The 15,608-nt window shown below is 33.8% G+C and overlaps 1 protein-coding gene across 1 annotated transcript; it reads left to right on the top strand.

The window, feature by feature from the left end:
- The first annotated feature begins 4,435 nt into the window (after positions 1–4,435).
- Positions 4,436–7,908, top strand: LOC119639662 (actin, indirect flight muscle). The gene is made up of 2 exons (XM_038037226.1): positions 4,436–4,495; positions 6,546–7,908. The coding sequence occupies exon 2, from the start codon at positions 6,566–6,568 to the stop codon at positions 7,694–7,696; it is 1,131 nt and encodes a 376-aa protein (XP_037893154.1). The 5' UTR covers positions 4,436–4,495; positions 6,546–6,565; the 3' UTR covers positions 7,697–7,908.
- The last annotated feature ends 7,700 nt before the right edge of the window (positions 7,909–15,608 follow it).

Below are 15,608 nucleotides of genomic sequence, written 5' to 3'. Positions count from 1 at the left end.
AATCACTTCCGATTAAATGGCTGGCCTGCCTGTGCAATAAAGCTAAAACAATGCTGCTGATGATGATGATATTTTTAGAAATTCATTTCGAACAGATCAAGAATGCAATGGATAAAATTAGTTTTACAACGAGCAACAACAACAACAAACACAATATAATAACAAAAGCAAATCAATTCTCTACATAAAAGGTAAAATGTTTATTTAAAAAAAAAAAAAAAAAAAAAAAAAAACCAAAAGCAACAACAAGAAGAAGAAGAAAGAGTAAATGAAATAAAACCAATATCATTACAGAAATGAACACACACACACACAACAACACAAGAAGAAATTGTTTTGAAGGCAATAAATTGCCAAAGCAAACGCTACTGACTGAATACGAGACCGAAACTCAACAAAGAATATAACAAAAAAAAAAAAAAATGTTAGCGTACGCTTCGCAATAACTTCATAAAAACAACACTTATTCATATGGTAGGAAATTAATTATGAGCTTGTGCACGGTGCGTGCGTGTGTGCACATATATAATTCAAGCAGTTGACAGATATTTATCACTTTCACTATTATCATCCGCAACACAAGAGTGTGTCAACTTTTGTCTCACTCTTCTCTCTCTCTCTCTCTCTCTTTCTCACACACATGCACACACACTATATCTCTCTCTTTACTTCTCTCTCTCACTCTCTCTCTCTCTCTCTCTCTTCCCCCCACTCCTTTTTGAATGTCTTTTTTTTTTTTTTTTTTTTGTTATTTTATATGATATGATGATGATATTCCGTTATGAAGAAAAAAAATAAAAAAAACTTGTGGTCAACCTTGATGTTGATTTATTGTTATTAATATCTCATAAGAAGATTTTTTTTTTTTTGTTATAGATTCCCTTTTTATTTATTTATTTTGTAAACGCAGCAATACGTGAATATGTAACGGCATGCGTGCCTGCTGCCTAATATCAGACCCAATACAAGTGGCTGTGTAACAAGAAGCAGAATAAAGCATTTATGTACTCTTTCTTTACACTACAGTGTTAAGTGTTTGTCAACAGAATTTCATTTAAAAACAATTACAAAACACCAGTACATTGTCGGCCTGTGCATCAAGTGCAAATCGGTCCTTCTAAGGTTCGTTTCTATTTAAAGAGCATTAAATGCATTTCGTATAATTGTCTATGATTGTTGGCGCTTCGTTTAATACAATTCGTATATACAATTCGTACATGTATTGATGTGCGTGAAAATCGTGTGATAACATTTAACATTTTTTTTTTTTTTTTTTTTTTGCTTTTCACGACATATCTTTGTAGTTGTTATGCATCGATTGACATAGAGCGAAAGAAAAATGGAGAGAAAGAGTAAAGAGAGTCTTTCTCCGCTTTTTTTTTTTTTTCCTTTTTCTAATCTCACTCTTTACATCAAATGAAATTTCCTTTTCGTTCTCCTATTGTTATATTATTATGTGGTTCAATAATTTGTTTTCGATTTTGATAAGAAAGAAAAAAAATCCCTTTCTTACGAAATTTTTTCAAGTACTTATATGCCGAAGAATTCAAGTGGAGAGATGGTGAACAATGTATCTTTGGCATGAAGCAAATCTTGGATACCCCTCACATATCGTCGACAATTTTTCATTGATTTATCTTCAAAGACGGATGTAACAGTAGTTTGCCGAGTTTAAAGATAATTTTTGTAAACGTACGTTGATCATAGGACTTTCATGGGCGTATCTAAAAATTCGTGATTTCAATTCCGATTATTTCAGTTTTTAGCTGTAACTATGATATTTTTAGGAAAGTCACTGCTGTACAACCGAGTAGATAGATTAACAGACGACACACATATAGCATGCCAAGGAGTCAGATGGACAAACGGGCAGATGAAGGGGCGGATAACTTGAGAGACGGAAGGATGCGTAGATGGATGGACGAATGGACAAGAAGACGCACGGACATTCAGTCCCATTAACAAATTTGCCTTTTGGTGAACGGATAGACGTACTGACAAACGTACGGACAGGCAAATGGGCTGACTGACGAACAAGCAGGGATACAGGCAAACGAAAGCTCGGAAGGGACAAGCGAAAGAACAGGCAATTCAACAGACCAACGGGCAAGTGCGCTAATCAAGGGAGTGATACGGAGATGGTTAGGGAAACCGGCCTGCAAATATAATTACTACCAAAGAATATGATAATGTCGTCTGTATCTCGATTCCGTCATTTTATCATTCTAATACACTTCAAACGAAACGAGTACTCCGCTGACCCTGTGCCATCTTTTTGTTAGTGGTGATTTCAGGCTCTTCCCCTGTATCCTGGAACTTGTCAGTTGTTTTTACTTCTCCATTATAGCACAGATGGTTTCGAAGAAGCTCGATTTAGTCTTCAACAAACTCTCATTAAGCATGGGCAGTGATGGGCAGTAGAATCTCATTAGACTTAAGATATGTTCGTTATAGATTTGTGGAAATAATGAGTGCAGTGATGAACTACTCTTCTAGAGGGACCCTCTACTAAAGTGTGTAGAAGCGTAGCTTCTTTTCTTCTTAAAGAGAATTTCGCTACTATTTCAAAGTATCACATTCTACAAAACGACAGAAAGCGTATCATAAGTGTCGTATGCTGAGAAAAATAATAGGTAGGTGAGACGAACTAAGGACGAACGCTTAAAATATTAAAGTCTTGAAGAGAGGAATATTTCGGAAGTATTTTTAAGAAAAATGAAAAACTATGGGCGTTCGAACTTTTACCAACTTAATGGTGTCGTAATCGATTAAAAAAATCACGCACACACACTCATACATTAAAAAAAAAAAAAATATTACAATCTAATAATATTCAAGTAAGTTGTTAAGCATAGATCTTAAGACAAAAACTAGTTTTGAAAAATATTAAAAAAACAATTAGCAAGGGAGACTTTCCCGCGAGACATCTTCAATCTAATAAGTCCTATGGCTAGTAACTTAAAAAAGAAGAAAAAAATCTCTTATTCTACGCACCTATTAACTAAAGTAATACGTAGGGAATTTTAAAAATATGGACGAAATTTTGTGACATTTTTTTTTTTTTTGCCCCCAATGAGAAAAAGTTCAATTTTTGACCAAAACATGTCAAACGGCCGTTTATAACCAATGTCGTAATTTACATGTCGAAAGGCGCCTGCGCACTTCTCTTAAAAGGCTATTTCGAACATATTACAGATTGAACGAAAAGTGTGGCGACTGTTCAAGATACGCTTCATTGCGTTTTGGAAAATCATGTAACCAAAAAAATTAATTTTCAGGCTTCAGCTGTGGTTTACGAAGTTCTTTTTTTACTTAATATTTTAGAATCAGTAAAGGAATACTGCCTACATCTGTAGTACGATGGAGGGGGAGAGAAGGTGAAGAGAGGGCCGCAGCATGAAAGGTATGTGCTCGAGCGTGGATAAGTGATGAGCTTTTATTTCGAGCAAGCACTCATTATAGCTAAGATCACGCATATATTGTAATTAAAGTATGGTCTACCGTAGTGGCGCTTGAATCTGTATATAACGACTTGATAGTTACGTTTCTTAGTCACTTGGTTATGCCATACCCACAGTTATCTTTTCATATCATAATTATATCATAATCGCATATTTAATCAGTGAACCGTATCGACCTCTTTAGCGATATGCTCGTATTCTCGTCAAAAACAGAGTGTGTGTAATATGAAATTAACTGACAAACTGACAAAACTATCTTTCAAAAAACGTGACGTGTAGCATATACACAATCATAATGATAAATTTTATGAGTATATCCAACAAGGACGGATGGAAGGATCATGATTGATATTCAAGTGATTTTCAAAAAGTGATTTTTTGAAAAATTTACATTTACAGTGGTCCCCAGCACCTCCCCCCCCGCCCATGAAATTCTTTCTCTTGTTGGACTAAGGAAACAAGCACACAATAATTATGACTTAATATTAGTTTTCAATGCTTTTCAGTATAGGCGTCTGCCCTCTTCGCAAGTTTATAAACAATTGATAAGAAATTTAGTTGACTGCATTAGCCAAGAAGTTAGCTCTGTACTATAAATTTCCCCAAAAATACAGAGAATAAGGAGAGTATGTGACTAAATTAGTGCCTGTTAGCAAAAATACAAAAATAAAGAAAATTACAAAAAAAAAAAAAAATAAATAAATAAATAAAGTTTTTCGCGCATTTCATTTTGTGCATGTATGTGTTAGACAATGATTTTACTGTTTATTTTGAGAAAATCGAATCAAATCAAATACAATTATAAGAACAGAAACTTTTGCATATGTATAGAATAGACTGCATGTATACATACACACAAAAAATCTTATAAAGGGAAAACATTTCATTTTCGCTTCCATTTGTTGTTGAGTTTAGCCGCCAACAAGGATCCATACAACGAACGATCAGAAGAAAACAAAAACAAAAAAAAAAAAAAAAGAATCATTTCTTTAAAAAAAAATTTTTAAATATTTTTCAATTGTTGACCAATAAAGGTGATTATAGCTCTTAAACAAAAAAAAAAAAAAAAAAGAAAAAAAAAAAAAATTATTTAATTTTAACAAAAATATGTAAGAAAAATAAAAAATTAAGGCTACAAAGGATATTTTATTAAGTGATTTCAAGCTGAAAAAAAGGAAATGCTTTTGTGCTTTTCTCTTAAAATATAAAAAGAAAAGAAATGCGGAAATTTTATTTTTTTTTTTATTTTGCGAACTTTGTAAATATATCGAATTTCCAACAAGCATTTCGCTTATGCAAGTTGCGTTGCTTAGCATAACCTTAAAAAAAAAAAATTAAAATTAAATAATAAAATTTTCTTTATCTTTTCTTTAAATATATACAAAAAAAATTCATATAAATTTTTAAAGAAATTTATAAAATAAAAAGAATTTTCACTTTAACTGGACAAAATTTAAAAAAAAAAAAAGGCCTTTAATACAGTTTATAGTTTTTTTCTTTTTATGAATATTAACAAAAAAATATAAGAAATATTTTTTATCCGTAAGAAATGTGTTAAAAAAAGAATAAAAAATATTTTTATAGCGGATCAACAAAATACAGATCATGTAGCGTCGGTCAGCTCTTGATAACCATATGTGGCTATAATTTAATTGCAATTATAACGACCATGGAAGACCGGGGAACTTACCTGACCCTCTATGACTGCGCGTAGTTCTCGTTTATTACCAATAAGTAATTGAATTGAAACACATATTAAAATATTCTGTGAAAAAACCAACCGACTTATGGTTCTCGATATCGAGCAAATTCGATCCCAATTTTACCGAGATCGGGAGATATTTCATTCAACAAAAAGAAAAATGCATATTTTCTCGAACGCCGTGAACGAGTAGAGAGCCGTTACACCGAACCCCTAATCTGTAGCTATCGGATTTTGCGGGTTTACTCGGCATCGAACACCATAAACCGGAGTAAATCTTCTTCCTTTTACTTACCTAATCGAAATGGAAGCTAAATTTCTGTTAAGAAATCAAAAAAGCAAGAAAACCGTTTAGTTTGGAAAAAGGTCCAAGTGAACTTTTCAAAAATATTAAAAAAAAAAAACATAATCAAGCTCCTGCTAAGCTTCACTCTTAAGAAGTTTAAAAGTATATTTAATTAACATTTATTTATTTAATGGAGTTAAAAAAAAATATCCGAAATGGTTAGATAGTAAGTAAGATGAAAGCGACTTTGGTCAAAGCTGTCATCGCGTTCACCTTGGGACTTGGCCAATAACATAAGCGAAATGTGCTCACATGACGCGAATGAGCAGACAATTCCTTAGGAGTCTTAACAATAGAAGTAGAGCTCGCGAGTTCCATTTTCAATAAATGCACTAGAGTTTACTGAGCACTCAGCCCGTAAATGCATAACATAACGAATTACATTCACTAGGCTGCGCCCACGTCGTTATCTCCTGCTCTTTCTTCATATCTTTTTAATCCTCACCTTATTACCCCTGACTAATTGCGTTAATTAGTAAAAATAAAAAAAAGTAAATAAAAGCGAAAATCAACCACACGAACAGTACAAAGTTTTACGCACGATTGTATAGTAATTCTAGGCGAACTTCGGTAACGGTTTAGCCAATTTCGACCAGAAATTTTGAAATGACTTTCATTATGCTGGGAGCAGTTTTAAGGTATATACCTTCGATGTCAGGAAAGAACGTCATAGACAAATAGACAGATCCAGGCACCAATCGTTTCCTCTGTTTTCCTTCGTTCAATTTGTTAGCATAATCGGTGCCAGAAGTAGAGATGTACGAATCGAAGAAAAAGCTCCAAACTAACAGTACGAATTGCTCAGTAAGCTCAGTTCGAAGTCAGATAAAATTTCTTTCTTATATTGAAAAGCAAGCAGATTAACCGAATGACTCCTTCCAATAGGTTTCTCGCTAGTTATTCTTTTAAGAAAGAAGAAAAAAAAGAACAAAGGCAAAATGCTCGCTAATAAACAACTAAGCATCATTAACCATAAAGTTAGATTTTTGCGTTAAAATTTCCTAACTGTCATGAGTTTCTCTTTCTTCCTGTGCAGAAACCCTATAAACTAACAAAATGTGTGATGATGATGCTGGTGCTTTAGTTATTGACAACGGTTCGGGCATGTGCAAAGCCGGCTTCGCTGGTGATGATGCCCCCCGTGCTGTCTTCCCATCGATTGTTGGTCGTCCTCGTCATCAGGGTGTGATGGTCGGTATGGGTCAAAAAGATTCCTACGTTGGTGACGAGGCTCAAAGCAAACGTGGTATTTTAACTTTAAAATATCCCATCGAACACGGCATCATCACCAATTGGGATGATATGGAAAAGATCTGGCATCACACATTCTACAATGAGTTGCGTGTGGCCCCCGAAGAACATCCAGTATTATTGACTGAGGCCCCATTGAATCCCAAGGCTAATCGTGAAAAGATGACACAAATCATGTTTGAAACTTTCAATTCGCCAGCCATGTACGTAGCCATTCAGGCTGTATTGTCCTTATACGCTTCCGGTCGTACCACTGGTATTGTATTGGATTCTGGTGATGGTGTATCGCACACTGTCCCCATTTATGAAGGTTTCGCTTTACCTCATGCCATCTTGCGTTTGGATTTGGCTGGTCGTGATTTGACTGATTATCTTATGAAAATTTTGACTGAACGTGGCTACTCGTTCACCACTACAGCTGAACGTGAAATCGTGCGTGATATTAAAGAGAAATTGTGCTATGTTGCTTTGGACTTTGAGCAAGAAATGGCTACTGCTGCCGCTTCTACCTCATTGGAGAAATCCTATGAATTGCCTGACGGTCAAGTAATTACTATTGGCAATGAGCGTTTCCGTTGCCCTGAGGCTCTCTTCCAACCATCCTTCTTGGGTATGGAATCGTGTGGTATCCATGAGACTGTTTACAATTCGATCATGAAGTGCGATGTCGACATCCGTAAAGATTTATACGCTAACTCTGTGTTGTCTGGTGGTACCACTATGTATCCCGGTATTGCTGATCGTATGCAAAAGGAAATCACTGCCTTGGCTCCTTCAACTATTAAAATTAAGATTATCGCTCCACCTGAAAGAAAGTACTCCGTCTGGATTGGTGGCTCCATTTTGGCTTCCCTTTCCACCTTCCAACAGATGTGGATCTCGAAGCAAGAATACGATGAATCCGGTCCCGGTATTGTGCATCGCAAATGCTTCTAAATCTTTGCGACCAAAAAGATTTTTTCCAAGCATTACATTAACTACTCTATACATCTCCGATAGCAACGGCAATAACAACAATAAGAGCAATAATAGCAATAATATCAATCAACAACAACAACAACAACAACAACAACAACAATATGAACAACAATATGAACAACAACAGCAGCAACTATATAAAAAGGATACAAATATCATAACAGAAACATGCGGCTACAGAATCTATAGTTGTCTGAGACGAAGACCGAAAATGGATTTTATGATGAATTTTTGCATAGATTTGCATAATTTTTTTAAGGAAATTTTGCCAAATCTTTTGTGAATCATCTAAAAATACAAAACAGTTTGTAAAGTGTTTGTTTTAAGCATTAAGAAAATTTTACATGTCTCTACTCTTTATTATTTAAAATATTATTTTTCACATATGTGCATACTTTACTAATACATACGTATATACATATTTATTATTATTATTATTAACAATGGACCGAAAAAAAAAAATAAAAATAAAGAAAGAAATAAAAAGACAACACCTACATAATATAAAAATAAAGTTTCATATTTTTTAAAATTGTTTTAAACAAAATAAAGTCCATACAAGTGAAAACATTGTAGACATAGTGGACAACGGCTCATTATTACTTGACGCCTTGGTTTAATGCACTTATTCATACAACGACTGTTCAAAGGAAAAATTTTATTTGAGGATTAGTGGTCGAAAAACTGGCCCGATTTGAACCATTTTCAATAGCATTCGTCCTTGGGCCAAAACAAGTCAATGCAATAAATTTCATTAAAATCTCTTATACAACTTATAGCACAATATAGGCCGGATGGGCGGACAGCCAAAATCGCTTTCTGAAGTGATCTGCATCATAAAAAGGGGTTCTGTCACAAGACCATTTGGCTTTTGCATTCAAAAATTTAATATACCTTTAACGCAAAATTGGATGCAAAAACACGAGCTATGTGAGTGAGGCTAAAAAGGTGTTCTAAAGAAAAAATAATTAATTTGTTTTTCGTATAAAATCTTTTTTCGCAAAATGACCGAATCTCATGAAACATTGTCGTATTTTAATTCGTGATGACGACGTTCAACTCGTTTATAGATCGAATGGTCGTAAAATATTTCAACAATACTAACTTAATCTTACTAAGTATTAATAAATGTAAGCAAATGACTTTTCATCTTTTTCATCAACTTTTTCAATTACTGATCTCGATTCTGCCATCCTTCAATACACCTATAAGCACCGATGGGAAATAATACGTTAGTCAAAGAAGATCCTTAACCTAGTCGATTGTTAGTGAGGCCTATTCTAGAATATGGTTTTAGAATTATTGGAATAAGGCTACTCACTGTGGAAGGCAAGTGATTAACGCTGGATGTATCACTCGTTCATAAGCTTCCGAATAGCTTGTCGGACACTGAGTTTTTATTATCGAAAATTAACAAAAACGTTCTGCAGCAATTCTTAAGATGATCCGAAGATTGTGCAAAGCAATATAATGAGAAATTAAATTTGATTGATTGAGTTGAGTGTAAGCGCCTCTGTTATAGAGTTAAAAATAGGTTAACATTTGAATACTTAGTAGTGTAATCTTCTATCTCGTTGGTAAGCCCGATTTGGCTCGCGCTCGGCACATTAAGCGAAAAGTTTCCTCTCCTCATGTCCGAGAAGCCGGGAAATGTGCGGCCGTGGCATCGATCAATGAAGAAAAAATCACCAATTTCACCCACCTAAAGTGAAAGTGAAGCCGAGTCGAGTCGAATGACTATAGCAGTACAAAAATCATGAAATGGTTTAACAAGACTTTGCTGAAGTTTCATCTCATATGCCTTATGATATTTTTTTTATTAGTCGACTTTTTTGTATTAATATAAAATAAGAGGGAAAAAATACTAATTATGTGACAAAAATTGGAAAAAGGAAATGTTTTTTTAAAATTTACGGCGAACATATTCAATAATGCTAAAAATTTATCTGCTCGATTGCTTACCTAAGCTAAATTTTTCCACAATTTGTTTTGATCCAGAACTTTTTTGCGCACTACATAGGGACTCAAGAATCTTTGCTTTCTTCTTTTTCGTCATTTTTCAATTCCGTATCAGTACCAGACGATGCTAAATCGACAAACTTACATCGTATACAGTCTAATAAACGAAATGCTTCAAGTTTATCACATTCCTGTGAAAGAAGTTTCGATCATTCCGTACGCTGAACAAACAAGCGAATGTTAAGATTTTTGAATTCATACCGACTTCTCAATCATGAATTCGAACATTCTACGATGCATTTCCAAGCTTTGCTTATTGTATTCTTTATTCATTTCAAAGAATTCGTTTAACTCGGTCTTCAGTAGTTTCAATATCTCTTCTTCCTCCCCACTTGCACCGGGTCTTACAGCATCGCAATGAGTCGAGCAATCGTCTTTGTGCTGCAATTTCAAAGAATAGAAAAATCTTGTTGGTTGTCAACGAACACTAACAACATACCGTCTCCACTTTGAAATCCAAGGGTTGTGCCGTGTACTTACAGATGAATCTATGCCCAGATTTCAAAATGGTTGACGAAATAGTCGCCCCGTTTTCTATATAGTTCCGGGAGAGAAGCTTTTTCAGTTTTTTTTTTTTTTTTTTTTTTTTTGGTCGGCATTATGTTTTGTGACATGGGCGGATTTCAAGCGGAAAAAAGAAGAAAACAAAGAACCATAACTGTATAAGAAATCCCGAAGACTCAAGACGCAAAAACATTTCTAGATAAGTTTCTCTTTTTTCGTTTACTTGTCTCTACATAAAAAGATCTTTTTTTATTGCTCTTTCTTCTTAAGACATGAATGACATGGATGGACACGAGTGTTCGATTGATTTATAGACACCTTGTTATTGGCGCAGTTAAACTCGTTGCAAAGCCCTTTAACGATTTCCTCCTTAAGGCGGACATTTTCCCGAGTCTTCTGCACTTCTTCTTCTAAGAGAGCAAACTTCTTCCTGAGCGTTTGAATTTCATCATGCTTTTCAGCAACCTCGGTTGCCAGTGTCTTTATATCGTAACGAAGCTTCATCGAGATGGAATAAAAGCGCAAAGAATACGGGAAAAAACAGAAGCGAATTTAATTAATTAATTAATTATATCGCCAAAAATTTATTGAGTTAAAGACATAAATATATAAATAAATAATAAACGCATAATTTTTGAAAGGATTAAGGCTAATATTTGAATCGGTCTCAAAAATAGCTGCTACGCACCTTCTGTTCCCGTTCAAGATTAGCAGCGGACTGTTTCTACAATATAAATAATAGATAATACAACAATAGATCGCCATTGAAAGCCTGATGATATGAAACTTGCCTCTACATCGGCCGCACCAAGTTCGTGGGGACGATTTTGGATATTTGGTTTGTCTGCACCCAGTACGTCCTGCAATGATATGGTTTCAAAGGATACACCCTCAAAGTCCCACTTCTCATTACGATAGGCATTCTGGATGATTTTGATTAAGGAATTTATGTCTCTGCGACTTTTCAGTAACTCGTCGCTTTCGTTATCACGTTGATCTGTATTCATAAGATGAGGTAAGCATTCCAAACGCTCACATATATCCGATTCTAATTCCGCCATATTAATGAGTAGCAATATATTAGATTTAAGAAGAATATCTACCCACTCCTGGTAAGTAATCAATTTCAACTATGGAAGCAATTGAAAAAATCGCTTAAATTATTTTCCCCGCCCATTCGTAACCTACAAATTACAATCACTTACATCTCTGTTACCTTTTCCTTTAACGTCGACATCTCTCAAACGCGTTAGAAACATTTGATTCAATTGCTCAATAATTTTGGCTGAATCACTTACAAACATATCGCAATTCCAATATTTTTCCAATTGCTTTTCATAGTATTCCGTGGGAATTTCGCCCATTGGCATTACATTTGTTCGAATGTTGTCCGCGCGCTGCATGCAACAACGATTCTTTGTTAATTGTGTCTGCTTCTTGGAAGTATTAAGATTTGACATTGAACTATAGATCCTGGGCATAAAACACGTTAGCGTGTACTCTAGACCAGAGAGGAAAGCAGACGCCAAAATATCGAGAAATGAATCTCTATTGCCTCTATTGCAGCGAGCGTTCACTTCTCTAACTGTAGTCGCAGCAGGAATGCGATTACATTCTATATTCGATACTTGAGGTGCCGGATTAATGCGCACCCTACGAATTTGCCGTTCAAAACCTTCCGGATCTCGGACATTCGCCCGCCACTCACCATACCTATCTCGTATATCTACATGCATATTCGTGACGATATCAGGTTCACGTTCAGGAAAACTATCGTCAGATGGGATGGCATGCTTTAAACGATTGTATATTGGCCTCTGCGGTTGATCCATGCCGACACTTTCGGGTGTTATTGAAAATCTACGATCGATTCCTGGCGAGGGCGATCGCGATGCCGGTCTACGCTCGGGAAATGAAGAACTTGGTCCACTATCAAAATTTCCTTCCATATTGTAATGCTTCCAATCAATCTAGTTTTCCGCCTTCCCCCGATCTTTGCCTTCGTTCTTTTAATGTTTGAATAACTCTTTGGCAAATTCGAATTTTCAGTTTTTTTTTTCTCCCTAGAAAAATTTTCTTTTTCAAACAATCTATAAAAGTCAGAGAAAATAGGTGTAGTTTTTTTTCCCCTTTCAAAGTACTGACGTGTCTACCTTTGAGTTTAAAGCCAATGTGTAAAACAGAATAGACATAATATATATACCTACGTTATATTCGTTGTTGTTTTTTACTTAATATTCAAAAGCATCAAAAATGAATGATTCATGTCGATTCAGTTAGTCATCGTAAGCGACAAGCCTTTCCACGCAAAACAAGGCATCCCTCAAGGAAGTCCACATTTTAGTTTTCTTCAGAATAAACTCTACAGCATACAGATGGACAGGTGGACGTGATTGTGTTGACTCAGAATGACGTAGCTTTGAAGAATATATTAATTATTAATAAATATGTAGGAATTAATTAGGAAGCAAGACTTGCCATAAATCGGAAAAGAGGACGCGGCCAAAAAGATTCATTTCGGCTTGAAATGTGCTGAAGTCGTAGTTTATTATGGCAATAGCAATCATTAATAGTTTTTTATTTTTTTTTTACTAAGTTCTGCAGATCTTAGTAACCTAAACCTTAGGATCGTTAAGGTAGAAGCGTAGAACAGCAGGACGAACGATGCTATTGGGCGTTTTGGGTACTCTCCGAATTGAGTGATTGCCAATCTGATCTAGGGAGTCGATCAATGGGACACGATCCATCATTGAATACCTTAAACCATCGTTCAGTTACTCACATAGCGACTTTTCTAAAGAAGGTATTATAGGGGAAGTAATTCAAAAGTACGTTCTGAACTATCTTGAATAGTGTTTGTTCTTGGTCCAAGATATTTCAGTATACCAAATCTCTTTAAAATAAGTAAAAAATTGCTTATAGGTTGAAGACAACAAAACAAGATTCAAGAGACGTACAAAACGACAGACAAACGTAGATCAATTCGGGAATTGATTTGGAAAATGATTTTGTATCGAGGGTACGATATATAAAAAGACATAAGATAATATAAAAAATAATATGAAATCTGGAATACGGAGGCGATTAAAGGATCAAACGAATATTAGTAATCTTGCCTTTGCTCTTGTAGTTTGTAATAACAAAGTGGGTAAATTATTTAAAAATTATATTAAAGGTTTTTTTTTTTCTTCTTCTAACCATTTTCATGGAAGGGAATCAATAAGCGAATCAAACGGCCTCTTAACTGATTTCGCATCAATGTACAATTCTTGGTGAATGGGGTAATCGTTTAAGCGGATTAGTGATGGATTAGGGCCTTACCAGACCATAATGTTTTTTCTTGTTTGGATAATAAATAAATGGCGTAATTTTTGAAATTGTTACGGATTGAGAGTTACCCCCAATTTTCGAATAAAATTTTCTTTCGATTTTTTTTTTTTATAAAAAAAATTCTTTTTTTTTTTTTAATCAAATTTTTGTATTAAATAAATGTGTACTTAAAGATTATAATTTCATTTGTTATTCTCTTATGCATTTTCTTTAAAATAATCGCACATGAAAATTTTTATTAAATAATTAAAATGAAATAAAAAAACAAAAAATAAAACACATAAATCTTATAGAATAATATGTATATTTTAATTTTAGGCACAATAACACACAAACATAGGCATACAGGCACACATGTGAAATAACTAACAATTATGACTTGAAATATTAAAAAATGTATTAAAATAGATATACAATTTATTTTTATATATATATATATATATTTTTTTTTTTTTTTAAATTTTATATCATGAACACCGAAGGGCCTTCCTTTCCTTCTTGGGACTGAAAAACGTGTAAGTTACTTTTTCAGAGATTCATTAAATGGCAGCTCGATAAAGGCAGGGCAAGGGATTGTCGTACAACATACGATATTCATAAGTGGACGACGATGAACACTTTTTTTTTTGCATATATAGAGAAAAATGTGTGTAAAGAAGAGAAGGCAATGTTTGCGTTAACCTTTTATAATAATGATAATAAAAATGATATTAAATTGAAATTTGGCAGTTATACTTCGTTCATTAAGTGCATTAAGTGCATTAAGTGATTAATTTATATTAAATACGATAAAGCAAATTCAAAACCAAATTCGAAAAGCACAACGAAAAAAAAAAAATTCTAAAAATCTCTTAAAATTAGTTTAAAACGGGGATTTTGTTTTTTTAAGCAATAATTAATTAATTAATACAAAATTATTAATTACGCTTTCATTCAGCGTTGAGTTGAAAGAATATTGTAAGGAGATCCCAAATATTCGATCAAGTATTTGGTGAGAGATAGAGAAAAAAAGGCCCTTTGTTCGTTCGAAAATCGTTTTGAATAATATTAGGATAAATTTTAAACTAAATTATGGCAATTGTTGGAAAAATTTTTACTACAAGAATCATTTGTTTTAAAATTTTTCTTTTCTTTTTTTTCTTAATATTTTTTTTTTTTTTTTTTAATTATTTACAAAATCAATAATAATTTAAAAACACAATTTTTTTTTAAAATATATTTTAAATAAATTATTTTTCAAGAAATTTTAATAATTAATACCTTTCATTCATTATTTTATATAATTGTATAGATGCATGCGGTAGTGTCGGCAGCACAAAAAGAAAAAAAAAAAAGGAAAAGGAAAACAATTTGACAACTAACAGTTTAAGGTTAATAAAAATGGAGCATTAAAGGAGAGAGCAACGCGTTTTCATTACTGAAGAATAATGAAAGTCCGGCGGCCACAGTTTTCAAATTTCATACAAACTACGATCGGATTATGAATTTAATTGCATCAAGTATGGCATTTTGGAACACCCTTTATGAAATCATTTAAATATTTCCGCCCTTTTTCTAGTCCCCAAACAAATTTCTTCAATCTTAACCTTCAACTCAAGTGAAGATGATGTTGCACAAATTTTCGATAAGTAAACGGATGAGAATTTTGAGCTTCAAAGGGAAGATGAAAAGTTCAAACATATCTTTCAAATTCTTAAAATATTCTACTTGTTCTTGTCCCTGCGCGCTTTACAGCAAACTTGATATTGACAAAGTAAATTGCAGGATAAGTTTTTGATGTTTTCGAACATAAAACCTTTCACTGAAGGTATAAAACTTTTGAAGATTTATTCCTAGTAGAAGAGTATAACAAGTTTGCGGGGTAGAGCGGCACCCGAAAGGACTTGAGGTAAACGCAGCTTTTATTATATCGATCGGTATTAAGAAAGTGATTCTGGTCCCTTTAGTTTATCCGTCTGCCCGTCTGTCCATTTTGTTTTCTTGGGTTTAACCTATAGACAGTAATTTTTTGAAATAC

The sequence above is a fragment of the Glossina fuscipes genome, unplaced genomic scaffold, assembly GCF_014805625.2.
Source record: "Glossina fuscipes isolate IAEA_lab_2018 unplaced genomic scaffold, Yale_Gfus_2 112, whole genome shotgun sequence".
Taxonomy (NCBI): domain Eukaryota; kingdom Metazoa; phylum Arthropoda; class Insecta; order Diptera; family Glossinidae; genus Glossina; species Glossina fuscipes.
Note: the sequence above shows the minus strand (reverse complement) of the source record. Positions and strands in the feature narration are given on the sequence as shown.

Coding starts and splice junctions, on each gene's coding strand:
- LOC119639662 (XM_038037226.1), top strand. CDS start 6,566: ATGTGTGATGATGATGCTGGTGCTTTAGTTATTGACAACGGTTCGGGC.